This window comes from Erpetoichthys calabaricus, chromosome 9, assembly GCF_900747795.2.
Source record: "Erpetoichthys calabaricus chromosome 9, fErpCal1.3, whole genome shotgun sequence".
Classification (NCBI taxonomy): domain Eukaryota; kingdom Metazoa; phylum Chordata; class Cladistia; order Polypteriformes; family Polypteridae; genus Erpetoichthys; species Erpetoichthys calabaricus.
In genome coordinates this window covers 39,331,135-39,344,966 of record NC_041402.2, presented here as the reverse complement: position 1 = coordinate 39,344,966, position 13,832 = coordinate 39,331,135, and the positions used below count along the sequence as shown (strand labels likewise).

General features: G+C 37.2%; 1 protein-coding gene across 2 annotated transcripts in view; it reads left to right on the top strand.

Annotated features, from left to right (window-relative positions):
• Positions 1 to 13,832, top strand: part of nfatc3a (nuclear factor of activated T cells 3a) — a 218,208-nt gene that overhangs the window by 96,239 nt on the left and 108,137 nt on the right. For both annotated transcript variants that reach the window (XM_028809336.2, XM_028809338.2), the window contains exon 3: positions 9,592 to 9,754. In XM_028809336.2, coding sequence (XP_028665169.1) covers positions 9,592 to 9,754 — 163 coding nt within the window. The remainder of the gene's footprint in view (positions 1 to 9,591; positions 9,755 to 13,832) is intronic.

Here is a 13,832-nt window from a genome sequence, read left to right as displayed (position 1 = left end):
ATTCATTGTCTAGACCCAGCTAATAAGCTTGTAATGTCAATGGTCCAGAACCTGTCTCAAGAGAATTGTTTGTGGAGGATTCTAACCAGACAGTGCACCACTCTCTCACATCTGGGCAATTTAATTTAGACTGTCAGGGTAAATGAACATGCTTGACCTCGGGGAATAGGCATAGACATTGAAAAATATGCAAACTATGTATTTTGCGACACTTGAGGATTGTAACCTGGGACTCTGGAACTTTGAGGTAGCATCACCAACTACTGCACAGAATTGCATTAAATATTCCATTTCTGTTGTCTTTGTCAGTGCAATCCTTATTTTTTTAATAATTGAAATGGCTATGTCCATAATTTATTTATGTTACTTAAATTATTATTCAAAGTTTTTTCTCTTTGTCCAAATATTGGCAGCAAAGAATTCAGCATTGTGTGCTTAGGATAAAATTAAATTATATACTTATGTCCATTATTTTGTTCGATATCGATATAAGAATATAATTATTAAGTTTTGTTTCTCTTTCATATTAAGCATATTCACATTACTTTTAGAATCCTGTTAACTGCAAACACTTAATCTCCATTCTGTCATTTTTCTTCTTACTTTAGTGTGCAGCTAGCATGTAACCTTTCAGAATTAGTATTTTTTTCAGCAACAACTATGAAGTTTGAGAAATTTACTTCATATATTATTACCATGATGAAGCCAGCTATCTGGAGTCTGAGTCATTGAAGCTCCCATAAATAATATGTCAGTTCAAACATACAACATAAATACAACGGAAGTCATTGATCTCCAGAAGCAAACAAAACCAATACAGTTAAATTCGTGCCACATCTTATTGTTAGGTATTACCATGAAATCTGGTAGCTTTGAGAGAAAGAGACATGTAAGCCATTTTATGGTTTAAAGGAGAGTGAACAGAGAATGTGTGTGGTATGATGAGTCCAGTAAAATATTTAATGCTTTATGTTTCAGTTTAAAAGAGTAGCTTCTAGAATTTATAATTAAATTAAATAATAAATATTTGAATTGAATTTTATTCTGTTCAACATCACTCCACAGTGTCAGTAGGAATAACATGCTTGCTCTAGATTTGCGCAGTATACCGGTACTGGAAAACCCAAAATTTAAAATGGTATTTTACCAGCATTTTAGGAAACTAAACATCTGCTTTCCTCCCATTCCCTAGCCCCACTTCACTTGACACTCGCTATTAAATTGTGGAAAAACTACATGCTTCGATGCGATTGGAAGCCTGCTTCCCCCATCGAAGTACTTCAACAAGATTGTCAAGGGACACCAAACCCCATTGCTTTGACTCGATCTGGACTTTACAAGGGATCCCACCCCTCTTGTTACTTTTATGCGATAGGGACTACATGGGAGACCCATTCCTCCATTGCTCTGTTGGAATTGTGGCCTAACAGCTATCAACATTATACAGTAAGGAGATCACAGGTTCACCTCCTAGGTCCTCCCTGCATAGAGTGTGCTTTCAGTGGTGAGAAAAGCGCTATATAAATGTAAAGAGTAGTTATTATTACAGTATATAGTGTTGGCATTTTGCCATATTACATAGTGAGATTTTTTATATCATATGCAATATGTGTTTCACTATAAAATGTATGCATTTTAGCACACACTGTATGCATAATGTGTATGTACCCTATAAAATGTATGTGTTTAAATATATAGTGTATGAACTGTGAAGAATAATAATTCATTACATTTACATAGCGCTTGAATTAAGACCTAAATGGTTTGACTAAAATACCGACAGTTGCTTTGGACAAAAGCACCTGATTCAGCAATCTTCTTATAAATATATCATTATTTGGAATACATGCATTTGATGTGTGTTCCGTATCTACAAATATCTATGTAAGTGTAGCATGAGGTCACGGGTTCAAGCCTTGCCGTATCACAAAATAAACACTTTGAGTAATGAGTTGCCCTTATTGTTACTATTATGCAATAGAGAGAAAAGCCAAGCAAAATGACACCTTTTATTGGCTAACTAGAAAGATTACAATATGCAAGCTTTCGAGGCAACTCAGGCCCCTTCTTCAGGCTTGAAGAAGGGGCCTGAGTTGCCTCGAAAGCTTGCATATTGTAATCTTTCTAGTTAGCCAATAAAAGGTGTCATTTTGCTTGGCTTTTCTCTACATTCATAATGGCTAACACGGTACAACACCCTAGTACTATTATGCAATAAAAACATATATTTGATTTGAGTCTGTAATAGCCGGTGTAAATGTATGAAACTTGTAAAGGTTAGCGTTTTTTTTTTTTTTATTATTCTATTTTACATTCTCTGTTTTATTCGCTCTATTGACCTGAAATTTGGTACACATATACTACGTGATGTCTACTATCCACTTTTGTGGTGATGATTGACCTCCAAGGTTGTTCCTCTTTTTATTTTTATTTCATTTTATTGTTGAATCAACTCTCGGCAGCGGCCAGCAGGGCGGCTGTTTGGCACATGCATACAGGCGCCGTTCTCATTCCCTACCATTTTCACCGTCGCTCACCATTTCTCTTTGCTCGATCAGCTGCTGGCTTGCTCGTGCTGTGTGATCTGCATCTCGTGCGGCGGTTCGAACATTTAAAAGCCTGTACAGCAGCTGTCCTACTCTTTGTCTTTTATTTCCGGCCCCAGGCATGGTTAAATCTCTTCACACAAACTCTCATCTCGCAGGCCGTGAGTTCTTGATATTTTTTAGTTTATTAATTTAAAAACGGAATTAGAATCTGAAAATCTTACAACATCACATTAAAGTTCTGAAAAGAATGATATCAAACATATATATGTAAGTTTTAAAATAAGCCCGATTTAAAACGTGACGTAAAAATGTCACTTAAAATCGTTGCAAAAAATCGTTGCACTTTTAGGCTTAGGATAATATATAGAGAGAGAGTAGATAAAATAGTGAAATACTTTAACTTTTGAATATGATATGGAAAAAGATTAAAAGGACCTTTACTCATAGCTAGTCTTGCTGTTCCCTTGTTTTTCTTCTCTAAATCAGAGTATCTGTCTCATGTTGTATATGTTTCCAACTCAGATTTTAATCCAGCTAAGGTCAGAAATGCACTGGATAAAATAATTTAACTGGTGCATGTAGTACTAGGTGTTGTACCATGTTAGCCATTGTGCATATTGTAATCTTTTTAGTTAGCTAATAAAAGGTGTCAATTTTCTTGACTTCTCATTAACTGGTGTGTGATAAATCTAAATATTGTTTTAATAAAGCAGAATAGAACAAGTTGAATTAAATGATTTTGATTATGCATATTTAGGTTAAATTGGATTTGTTTTCCTCAAACGAAATTATTTTTGAACTGATTTAATCTCTCGAATGTGTATTTCAACTCCTTTTACTATTTCCTTATCCTAACATATTTGAAAGAAACAGGCTTAGTTAGAGTTGTATATCCACAATGCGTGTTCAGTACTGGCCTCACTTTCATTTTGATTTAAATAATGAACAAAAATTATTTTTACATATCCTTCATGTATCTCTGCCAGCTCTGCACCATCCATCCACATTTTCAAAGATTTTTTCAAAGAGTATTACCCTCTCAGTGCATCATCCTTACTTTAGCTTTTTAGAAGCGGCAGCTGCAATTCTAGGACAAAGAGCAAGACAGTGTCCATGAAGCTCAGCATGCACTTTTGAAATCTGATTGTTTTAATTTATTTATTTGTACATTTACAAAGCACTGAAAGGTGCACAATGCTGCAGTTTATCTTAGAGACAGTTTGGAAGTAACATATTAAAGCTGAAATTTATAAAAAGATACTCCTAATTTCGTGCACCATTTCTGATACATTATAAATGATCATTTTGTTTCCACCTGCTCAGAAATATTTTGACCAATTACAAATGATATTGCCTGGATTTGTACAGCAGGTTTATACAGCACAGTTATAAGTGCATGGTTCTCAGCTTTCCCTTTGAAGATGTCATTTGCTTGGTGAGTAGGTGAAATTTGCCTTCATGTGAATTATTGGATCAGCATTTAATCATCCAACGGTACCACTGGCATACACATGCTGACTTAAGTTTTAGTCTTTCTCTAACAAATATATGCCTGAAACATGTGCTGAGCTCTTTAGTTTCTAGAGTAAGGGCGAAGGCAACAGAATGCCAAGGGAGAGTAACAGATTAATGTGGAGTACCATTCAGTTACTCTGCCTAGAAGCACTGTCCAAAGAAATCAGCAGAAATTGTGTATTTACAGGGGTGCGGAAATCCAATGCCCGACTCGTCCGACACGGGTAAATTGACCGTCGGACAAGCGTGTTTTTTTCTGGTTTCAGTTGTCCACGGACAAGTGCAATTTTCTGGAGAAAAAATATTATATGTGCTGTGCAGGGCACATTTTACCACTACTTACACACTTTAAACATTTGGGTACGTACTTTGTGCGGAAACAGTCTACTTAGGCATGTTCTTCTTGTCTCAAATTGGTCTTCAATATTGTTTACAAAATGATGGCTGATTTTTCAAAGGGGAAGCACTCTTACGGTCTTACATAAGTATTTTACCCTAATACTTACACGGTTGGAGATGCGGTCATTTTTTTTATGCCGACATTACGATGTAATCTGATGATTTTTCATTATAATCAATAACTTTTATATATTACCAGTAACGGCGTACTGCACGATAACATGCAGTGAATAAATACACATGACTTGAGCATTCCTTGTTTTCATACTCTTTATCTGTACGTTTACCATTTGTTTGCCCAGAGGTTGATGCGCTTGCTGCTTCCTGAGCAGCTCTTCTTTTCTCCACCGTAGCTGCTTCTCTTCTTTCATTGGCATCTTTTCGCGTTAAAATTGATTAAGTTAGTTTTTGTGTTGCAATTACTTAGTACGTTTTCTTTAATTTTTCACTTAAACTGGCCCATAAGTCTTCAGTCTGCCTCAAGAATGATTAGCGAAGGTGGTGGGGAATGAGAACTGCTCCCATACGCATGCGCCGCCCTGCTGTGCACTGCCGAGAGTTGATTCAACAATAAAATAAAATAAAAATAAAGAGTAATACAAATCATCACCCCGAAAGCGGATAGTAGACGTCACGTAGTATACTGTATGTGTACCAAATTTCAAGTCAAAAGGTGAAATGGTTTGCAAGCTACAGGTGATTTAAAATCCTGGACAGACAAATGAACAGCCACGGTAGTGTATTATAGAAGAAGATTGATAAAATTCATTGTTTCTACATAAAAATGCAGTCATTTTACTTACAATACAATTGTTTTAACCACATAACAAAGCTTGTTAGGCAGTTAATCTTTCCTGAAATTTGCGATTTCGTGTAGGTTGTGATATATTGAGGAGTTAAGAAATTTATTGCGTGACAACTTCAATTTTGATGAGCTGTCAATAGATCGTTTTTGATTAGCGAATATTTCATATAAAACAAGTTGGTTTCGCGCTGTCCGTTTATTAAAAATAAAGAAGAAAACATTCTAACGGTTTCCAAAGGTTATGAAATATCTATAAAAATCTTCACTGTAACTGTAGTATGTGAAACAGAACTAGTGTAGCTATAATGAAGGCATTGTTTATTAGTGAGTTAAAATGATAAGGGAATCTTTTATAAAATGTTCTAGAGCAAGGTGGCAAAATACCACTCCCTGAAAGAACTTTTTTCAGTTTTAAAATGGAAGGCAGTTTTGGTATCAATAAAAGAGATCAGAAAAAATAAACTATTTTTCACTTTTGTTATTTGGTTATGGACAAGTGAATTTAACTGGCGGACAAGTGGATTTTCTAAGTTTACTTGTTCGCGGACAAGTAGAAAAAAAATTTGATTTCCACACCCCTGATTTATATGTTTATGTAATCTGTGCTGCTCATTATATGAATGTGTAAAAAAAACACTAAGTGGAGAGATTAATGTATCCGGCAATGCAAGACTTTTACAGTTCTCTAAACCAGGGGTCCCCAACCCCCGGTCCGCGGCCCACTACCGGTCCGCAGCCGTCTGACAGCCGGGCCGCGAGAGAACTGCCGGCAACGGCGACTCACTCAGACTTTTCAGAACGCTTGGCGGGCGGGGCTTTGCAGCGGTGCAGAGAGAGGATAGAGACCGAGGTGAGAGACTATTACAACAAAGTATTTTTATGGTCCTGACAGTTTCCCCATATGACATGAGTCTATAGAAATCATGTTACTACGAAGTACATTCAACAGATGCTTTCATTACAATGAAGTGACCTTGAAATGCTTGAACGAATCATCCATAGAGCAGTTAAGTCTGTAGTCGCAGCTCAGTTGTGCACGTTTGCACAACGAACTCCCAACAGAAACATTGTAAAAAAATCTTTCTTCGAACTTTCCTCGTACTGTTTTTTTTTTTTTTGCTGTTTTTGTTGTCTGTGGATTTCATTGATTCCTTTTGCTTATTGCTTGTCAACATTTGAAAAACATCCATTGGAATTTAACTCATTGTCACCCTCCTATAGAAACGGCAGACACGAAAAAAAGATTGCAGTGTTAATGTTTGTGATGTGCAATCTGTTGGATTGGCAAATGTAAAGCATATGTCTTTGTTATATGCAAAAAAAGAAGAAAAATCTCAGATTGCAAACGTATGCGATCTGCTTAATAACTTTAATAATAATAGAAATGTTATGTAAATTGTGTATAAAACTGCCCCCGCCCAACCAGACCCCCCCCCCCCACACGACCGGTCCGTGGAAAAATTTGCATCTAATAAAGTGGTCCTTGCTGTCAAAAAGGTTGGGGACCACTGCTCTAAACAATCTTATGCATAGTCCTATACAAGCAAAGTAATTGAGATTTTGCAGCAATTTTTGCACTAATGCAAGAGGTAAAACATCTGTAGCACCACTGTGATTCTTGCAGGATTGCACAATGCACTCATAGCAACATTTCATTACATATTTACTTGATAGAAACAAGACACTTCATTAACATTTCTCACTTACTTACTAACTAGCTTTGTTACCAGACTTCTCCTGGGAACTTTTTATAGGATAATGGGCCTCAGTTATAGTGTCATCAGTTAATTGGATGTATTAGAAGTACTATATAATAAAGTACTTTTCTGTTTGCATTATTTGTAAGGTTTTTACCAAAGACTAACATTATTGGAAGATGGTGTGGTGTAATAGTTAAGGTTTTGGACCTAGGACTTCAAATCCTGATGTAGTAAGTTCAAATTCTGGCACTGCCATTCTGGCACTGCCAATCAATGTGTGACCATGAGCTAGTCATTTCACCTGTCCGTGCTCTAATTGGAAAAACAAAACAAATGTAACCAGTTGTATCTCAAAAGTTATAAGTCACCTTGGGTAAAGGTATCAGTCAAATAATAAAAATAACATTATTAGGTTACTGGATCTGCTCATGCTTGAACATGCTATTTACAATTGCACATGAGTAAAGCACTCCTGCTTTAGATCAATATCTGCTTTTTCTAGTGACATGGCTTTTGTTGCTTGTCATTTCAAAACAGGAAAGTGTATTCTTTTGAATTGAAAATGGTAATCGGGGATAATGTGGAATTGGAGTATATATTATTATCATTATTAGATGTTTATGATTTTCACTTTTTATGACATTCTCTGCATTTCTTATTGTGTTTTTCACCAGTTGTATGTAGTTGTATTTTGGGATTGTTTTCACTAGTGCTTGAAGTGTAAGAAAATAACTGTTGGTACCATGTTTTGTAGGCTTCTTAAATGATCAAGGGTCCCTGTTTAAAGTCCACAGATACAAAGTTTTATATTGTCGCATTTGAGCTTCTGAGTTGCTCAGAAAGACAGCTTGGAGGGAATTGGGCAAACAGGCTTTTATTCTGTCTCTTGAAGGAATATTATTGGAATTTTATTCAAACACATAGCAAATATTTGGTATTTAGTGCACTAATAATCCCAAAGGGGAAATTGTCTTTTCGCATGACCTTTGGAAATCAGAGCCCAGGGTCACAACTTCTTAGTTGTTTTGCTCCAGCAGTAGTACCTTTGTTAAAAAATAAATAACCAAATAACCGGAGGCTCAGGTGTTAATCACAAGACATAAAACAAAATACCACACAAGGAAGGCAGTTTTAAAGCCTCAAAACATTGTGATTTTTGATTTACAAACTAATGACTGCGGCTGATCCTGCATGGGTAAATTTTAAGTTGTTTGAAGTGTTACTTTTGTATGTTAATTGCCCTTTGAAAGTGTGGCTGAACCAGCCCCAGAGAACAAAAGTAAAAGTACAGTGTGATCAATCACAATATGTAAAAAATTTTAAGAGCAGTGGAGAAGGACTGTGGGGCTTCTCTGTTAAAAGTAAGCAGAAATGCATGTAAATGTAAACAATATGAAAGGACGAGATAGAGGTCCCCCTTCAAAGCGCATAGTGTTTTACAGTGGAGTACCTCATGGTAAAGTTTAAACTTTCACCATCTGTTTTGGATTCGAGGATGCCACTTTCACCTCTGCTTCTCTCTCACAGCCTTTTTGTGTCTGGCGAAGCAACACCAGTGTTCATAACCACAGCATCTGGCACTCAAACTTTATAGCCCTTGCTAACCATTGAGCTTTGCCATCCATAAGCTTTGCCAAGCTTTCTCTTTTCCAGTTCACACCCCACTGTACATGAAAATTGTGAATACGGCTGTATATTGCTGTTCAGTACACTGCCTCTTCATCAGTTGCTTGTCCACTGTATTGGCTAGTGTTGCTGTGAGTTACTTCTGCTGTGTCTTTCATTTGCATAAAGCCCCCTGTCAGCACTGCGCAGAGCATGTAAATTAGCATAATATTAACAAATATGACAAAGTGTCGGCTAATTTTCTTTTTGCTATAATGTCGCCAAATTTCAACCAAATTTGTCAAATTATTTAGTTATTCTGTTGTAGGGGATGGTTTTACCCCTAAGTACTGATGTATTTAAATGTTCTCACTTAGCAGACACCTACCGGCCTAGATGTAGAATCCTGCCAAATTGCAGCATTTTAACTAAACAGGGAGTACTGTTTTTGATGATGAGTGAGTGTGTGTGTATGTGTATTTATATGAGCTCATCAGGCATACACACGCCACTGCAACCCTCCCAGGTGTCGAACCTCAGACGTCAGCATCAGAAGTGAAGCCTCTTTACACTGCGCTGCGGCATGTGGTTCGTTTATTTGACAGCCTGGAGATCGGAGTAATTACATTCATAGCATTCGTTTTCTGAATCTCGATCTGATTGTATGGGTGATTACCTACCAGGTAACGCATGTGGTTGGTCTGCCAGTCTGCAAACATCCGCCACGTGGCCCTCTCAGTTGCGAGAAGCAATTCATAGAATGCTACTTAGTTTACTGTCAAATAATGCAAAGAGTATGCAACACGTGTTTTGCCCTTATTTGGGTGTACTCCAGTTAGGAGTTTAACCCAATGAGTTTTATTATCTGTATGTAAAAACTATAGAAGATTAGAATGTTTTATATTATTTTCTTATGTTTGTATTGTATATTTTTTCCTTTTCAAACCATTACTTAATCTAGGATGGTAAGGATGTGCATTGTTATGTTTAAACACTGTTTTTATGTTCTTTATTCCAGGACATCATCACTACCACCATTGGACTGGCCTTTACCAAGCCAGTTTGGACAGTATGATCTAAAGATTGAGGTTCATCCCAAAGCACATCACAGAGCACACTATGAAACTGAAGGCAGTCGAGGAGCTATAAAAGCCACTTCTGGGGGACACCCTGTAGTGAAGGTAAAAGATTCCTTTAGTTATTTTATTTTGAAAAGTCTCTTTTCATAGCTTTTTTTATATGTTCCAGTCTGTTTCTTTCTTACGTTTGCATTTATTTTTGCTTTTGGTTTATTGTTACTTCCATAGTGATCTTGCATTGAAGGTATGCCTTATTGTAATAATTTTTGATGAGCGAACCCCTATAAATTTGTTTTGCCTTGAGCTTGGCAAAATCACAGAAATGTTTGTAATTTTCATCCAACTTTGCTAAATGCATTGAAGACAATGGAGAAGGAGAAACTGAGCTAGTTTTGAGTGGATTATAATTTTGCAATAAACTTTTAATTGTTCCTGTGGTCTATGGAAAAGTCTGAACTATACTGGACTGAGTATTGTGGCCAAATATGTGATCTGAGCTGTGAGTCAGCAGTGCTAACCATTGCACCACTGTACCTCAAACAACAAAAGATGTAGACAGAACAAACACCACAAACAAAGTGCAATTAATGGCCACAAACTAGCAATAAGTAAAACAAAAATAGATCATTGTGCTCAAAGAGTTCCTATCTTGGTGCACATATTGTCTGTGCAATGAAGCAGCGGAGTGGGAATGGCTTGTTCCATTGTTTGAACTTGTGGCACCGGGAATGTCTTCTTTGCATCCCATGTATCTGTGCAGATCTTCACACTTTTTCCTTCCATCAAGAAGAAAGAAACACCGTGTAAATAGTAATGATTGAATTGGTTGGAGGCATTAGGGGGGTTGTGCTCCTTTAAGTCTTGTTTTGAAATGTTGTTGGTCATGTGGCTAATTTGCTTTTATAACTGGCTTCTAGGGGGCTCCGACCCCTGAACGCTTCGCTTGCTCACCCCCGGGTTTGGTTTTCTGGATATACAGTTTAAAGAGATTGTTATTTTCATGGGAATTGTTACATATGCATTATTTTCATTTTTACATTAAAACTTTTGTAAAAACAATACTTGTCCTTTATTTCCGGCCCCGGGTGTGGTTGAATCTCTTTCTTGCAGGACGTATAACGCTGCTCTCGTTGTGAAGGGGGGATGGCTGAACACATGCTAAGAAGATGCCATCTTTCTGCTGCTGCTGCTGCTGCTGGCATGCTGCATGTTCTGTTTGTCGCGTTGCGTGCCGATCATTTAAAAGCATGTACAGCAGCTGTCCTTTTGCCACATCATGTCTCTGCCGCTCGTGTTGTAATAGAGGGGGTGGGGGGGGGGGGGGGCTGAATGCACGCTAAGGAGTTGCAGTCAGATCATCTGCTGGCTTGTTGCTGCTGCAAGCTGCATGTTCTGCTTGTTGCGCTGCGCGTCTATCATTTAAAAACCTGTACAGCAGCTGTCTTTTTGCCACTTTGCGTCTCTGTCGCTCACAATGTGAAGGAGTGGGGCTGAGGGAGGGGGTGGCTGGGGGCTGAACGCATGCTAAGGAGAAGCAGTCGGATTAGCTGCTGGCAAGCTGTGTGTTCTGCTTTTCACTTGTCGTTGTTTTAAGAGCTATGAGCACATGAAGTGTGTCTGCCAAAAGCATCCCAAAAACTGCTATGTTAGATATCTGTGAACTTGTTTTAAATGTTGTCTCACTGCCTTGTCTCGCGTGACGTTAAAGTGTCTCTCGCAGGACGTCAAATTGTCTTCCGGGAAATCATGTCTCGTCTCCCTAGTCTCCCTCCCAAGATTCTTTTTTATAATAGAGAGATGTGGCACTAGGGCACACCAGGATCAGTATTATATACCTTATATACTCGTGTTTATGTTCTCCCGTGTATAAGTTGGGGCCTGATTTTCCCATATAATTTCCGGTATTTTATAATGTCAGTCGTATAAGTTGAATGCGCAAAACTTGCGCTATTGGTCCAGTAGATTATGATATGCTAACACCCACCTGAGAGAGTAACCATGGAGTACAGTATTGTGCCTATGTGACCACATGGTAATACCTAAACTATTCCAAAGCAACGTTTGCACTGTTTTGTGTTTTTTGTATCTTACACCCTTATACACCCCTCAGAGCATCCCTTATCTACGATGGAGCATTGGATCAGAAGAAAATATGAAGCTGGTTTTAAGTTAAGTCATTGAAGTGGCAAAAGAAATTAGTAACTGCGCTGCTGCAACAAAATTCAATGTGTCTGAGAAACTGGTGTGAGATTAGAGGAAGCAAGAAGATGTTAAAAAAAAAAAAAAAAAATTTAAGTGTCGAATTTTTGAACGGGCGTATAAGTCAAGGTCTGATTTTTATGATCGATGTTTCGTGTTTCAAGACCCGGCTTATACGCAAGTATATGCAGTAACTGTTTTTTGTTTAATCTAGGAATGTTTCTTAACCTTTGTAACTTCTGGGCCGATTTTACCTTTTTAGGTTTACTGAAGACCAACTCACAGTAATCAAAGAGCTCTGTGGTTTGAAATGACCACAAGTTCCAGAGCCAAGTGTAGTTAGAGAAGGAGAAAGATATCACACAGCGCTGTCAAGTGGATGGTTTCATCCTATTAGCTGAAACAGCATTTTTTTTCCTCATGTACTTGCTTCTCAGTGATAATCACTTCGGCAACGTTCTTACAAGAGATTTGCGTGAAACAAGTGCACATGGCTACTACAGCTCTGTGATGTCAAACTGGCCTCCCAGAGCTTCATGGGCCATTTGAAAAAAAAAAAAAAAAATTTACTTACTGGCTGCATGGCACGAATTTCCAGGAAAATATTCACCAAGCAAGGGCTCCGGCGAGCAGAGCATATCAGCTGAGAAAAACACTTTGCGTCTAATTTCACCAATCAATGCTAGTAATAACATTTTATTCTTTGATCTTTATTAAAGCAAAAAAAAAGTGTGTCACTTAAATATTTTTGTTTTACAAAGTGCACTCTACAGAGTGCTTTACATAGCATAGACAAATATAACTGCAAGTTTCCATAATAAATTTGGTACAGAATAAGTCAGTGTTTAAATGTGTAAACAAGCACTGGAAAAAAATATGACTTATGACTAAATTTCCATCAAGACCTTACATATACCATTATAGACTTTGTAACAGAGAATAATTATGATGATGATAATAATATTAAGCACAAGTATAGTTGATCTTATAGTTTTTCACATATGATTTGAAAGTCATTGTTGCAGAACTAAAATGCAGTCATTCTCCTACATAAAAAGGCACTTCAGCCAGATGAATTCTGCTTCGGCTTCAGTGGCCGTTTCATTTAGCTCTTTGCACTAAGGTCAGGAGCCAAGTTTACATCCTGGGTGCCTAATACAAGCAATTTTCAGCAGGAGCAACACTTGTGAAAAGAAAACCAAATCACATTAACACAAATGGAGCCTCATGCTTCAATGTAGTGAGAGAGCTACATAGAGCTGGAGCCCCTATGATAATAAAGCATTAACTGAGTTATTGAAATACCGAGAAGAATCAGAAGTTCTTGGGTGTCTGCTTTGGTGATAGAAGAAAGCAGTGATTTTGGTTCTATATTAGAGAAGAATCTGTTGTTTTCTAGACAGCTGAGAAATTATAATTATTTCTACCATAGTAGCCTTTATAATACAACTTGGAAAAAAAATCAATTGAAAGCACAATTTACATTTCAGTGTAAGAATGTATACAGTATCTTTTAGTGTTGAATTATCTAATAATACTATGCACATACTTTTTAAATAAAATACCTCACGTTGTCTGAAATTGGTATTTATCATTCAGTATTTTTTTTAGGCCAAAAAACATTTTTTAACATTGCTAAAAAATGTCTTTGCACAGTATGCCTTGATCATGCAGCTAGGGCTTGACAATAAATTGAATTTTTGATTTGATATTTAAGAAAAATCAATATGGAAAAGACAATATAGTGATGTTCAGCACTTTTCTTTAATTTTTCACAAATTCTTCTGGATGTTAAATAAAATCCACAAAGTCTTCTGCACTCCTTGTGTCACTATGTCGACACTGCCCATGTTGCCTGGTGATGATGAGCATGTGAAAGAAAAGGAGCGAGGTTCAGGAAAGGAAGAGTTTAGAACAGGTAGGGTTAATGCTACTGTTTGCAAATGGGTTCGTTTTCCTCAGAATGACCATTAGATAACTG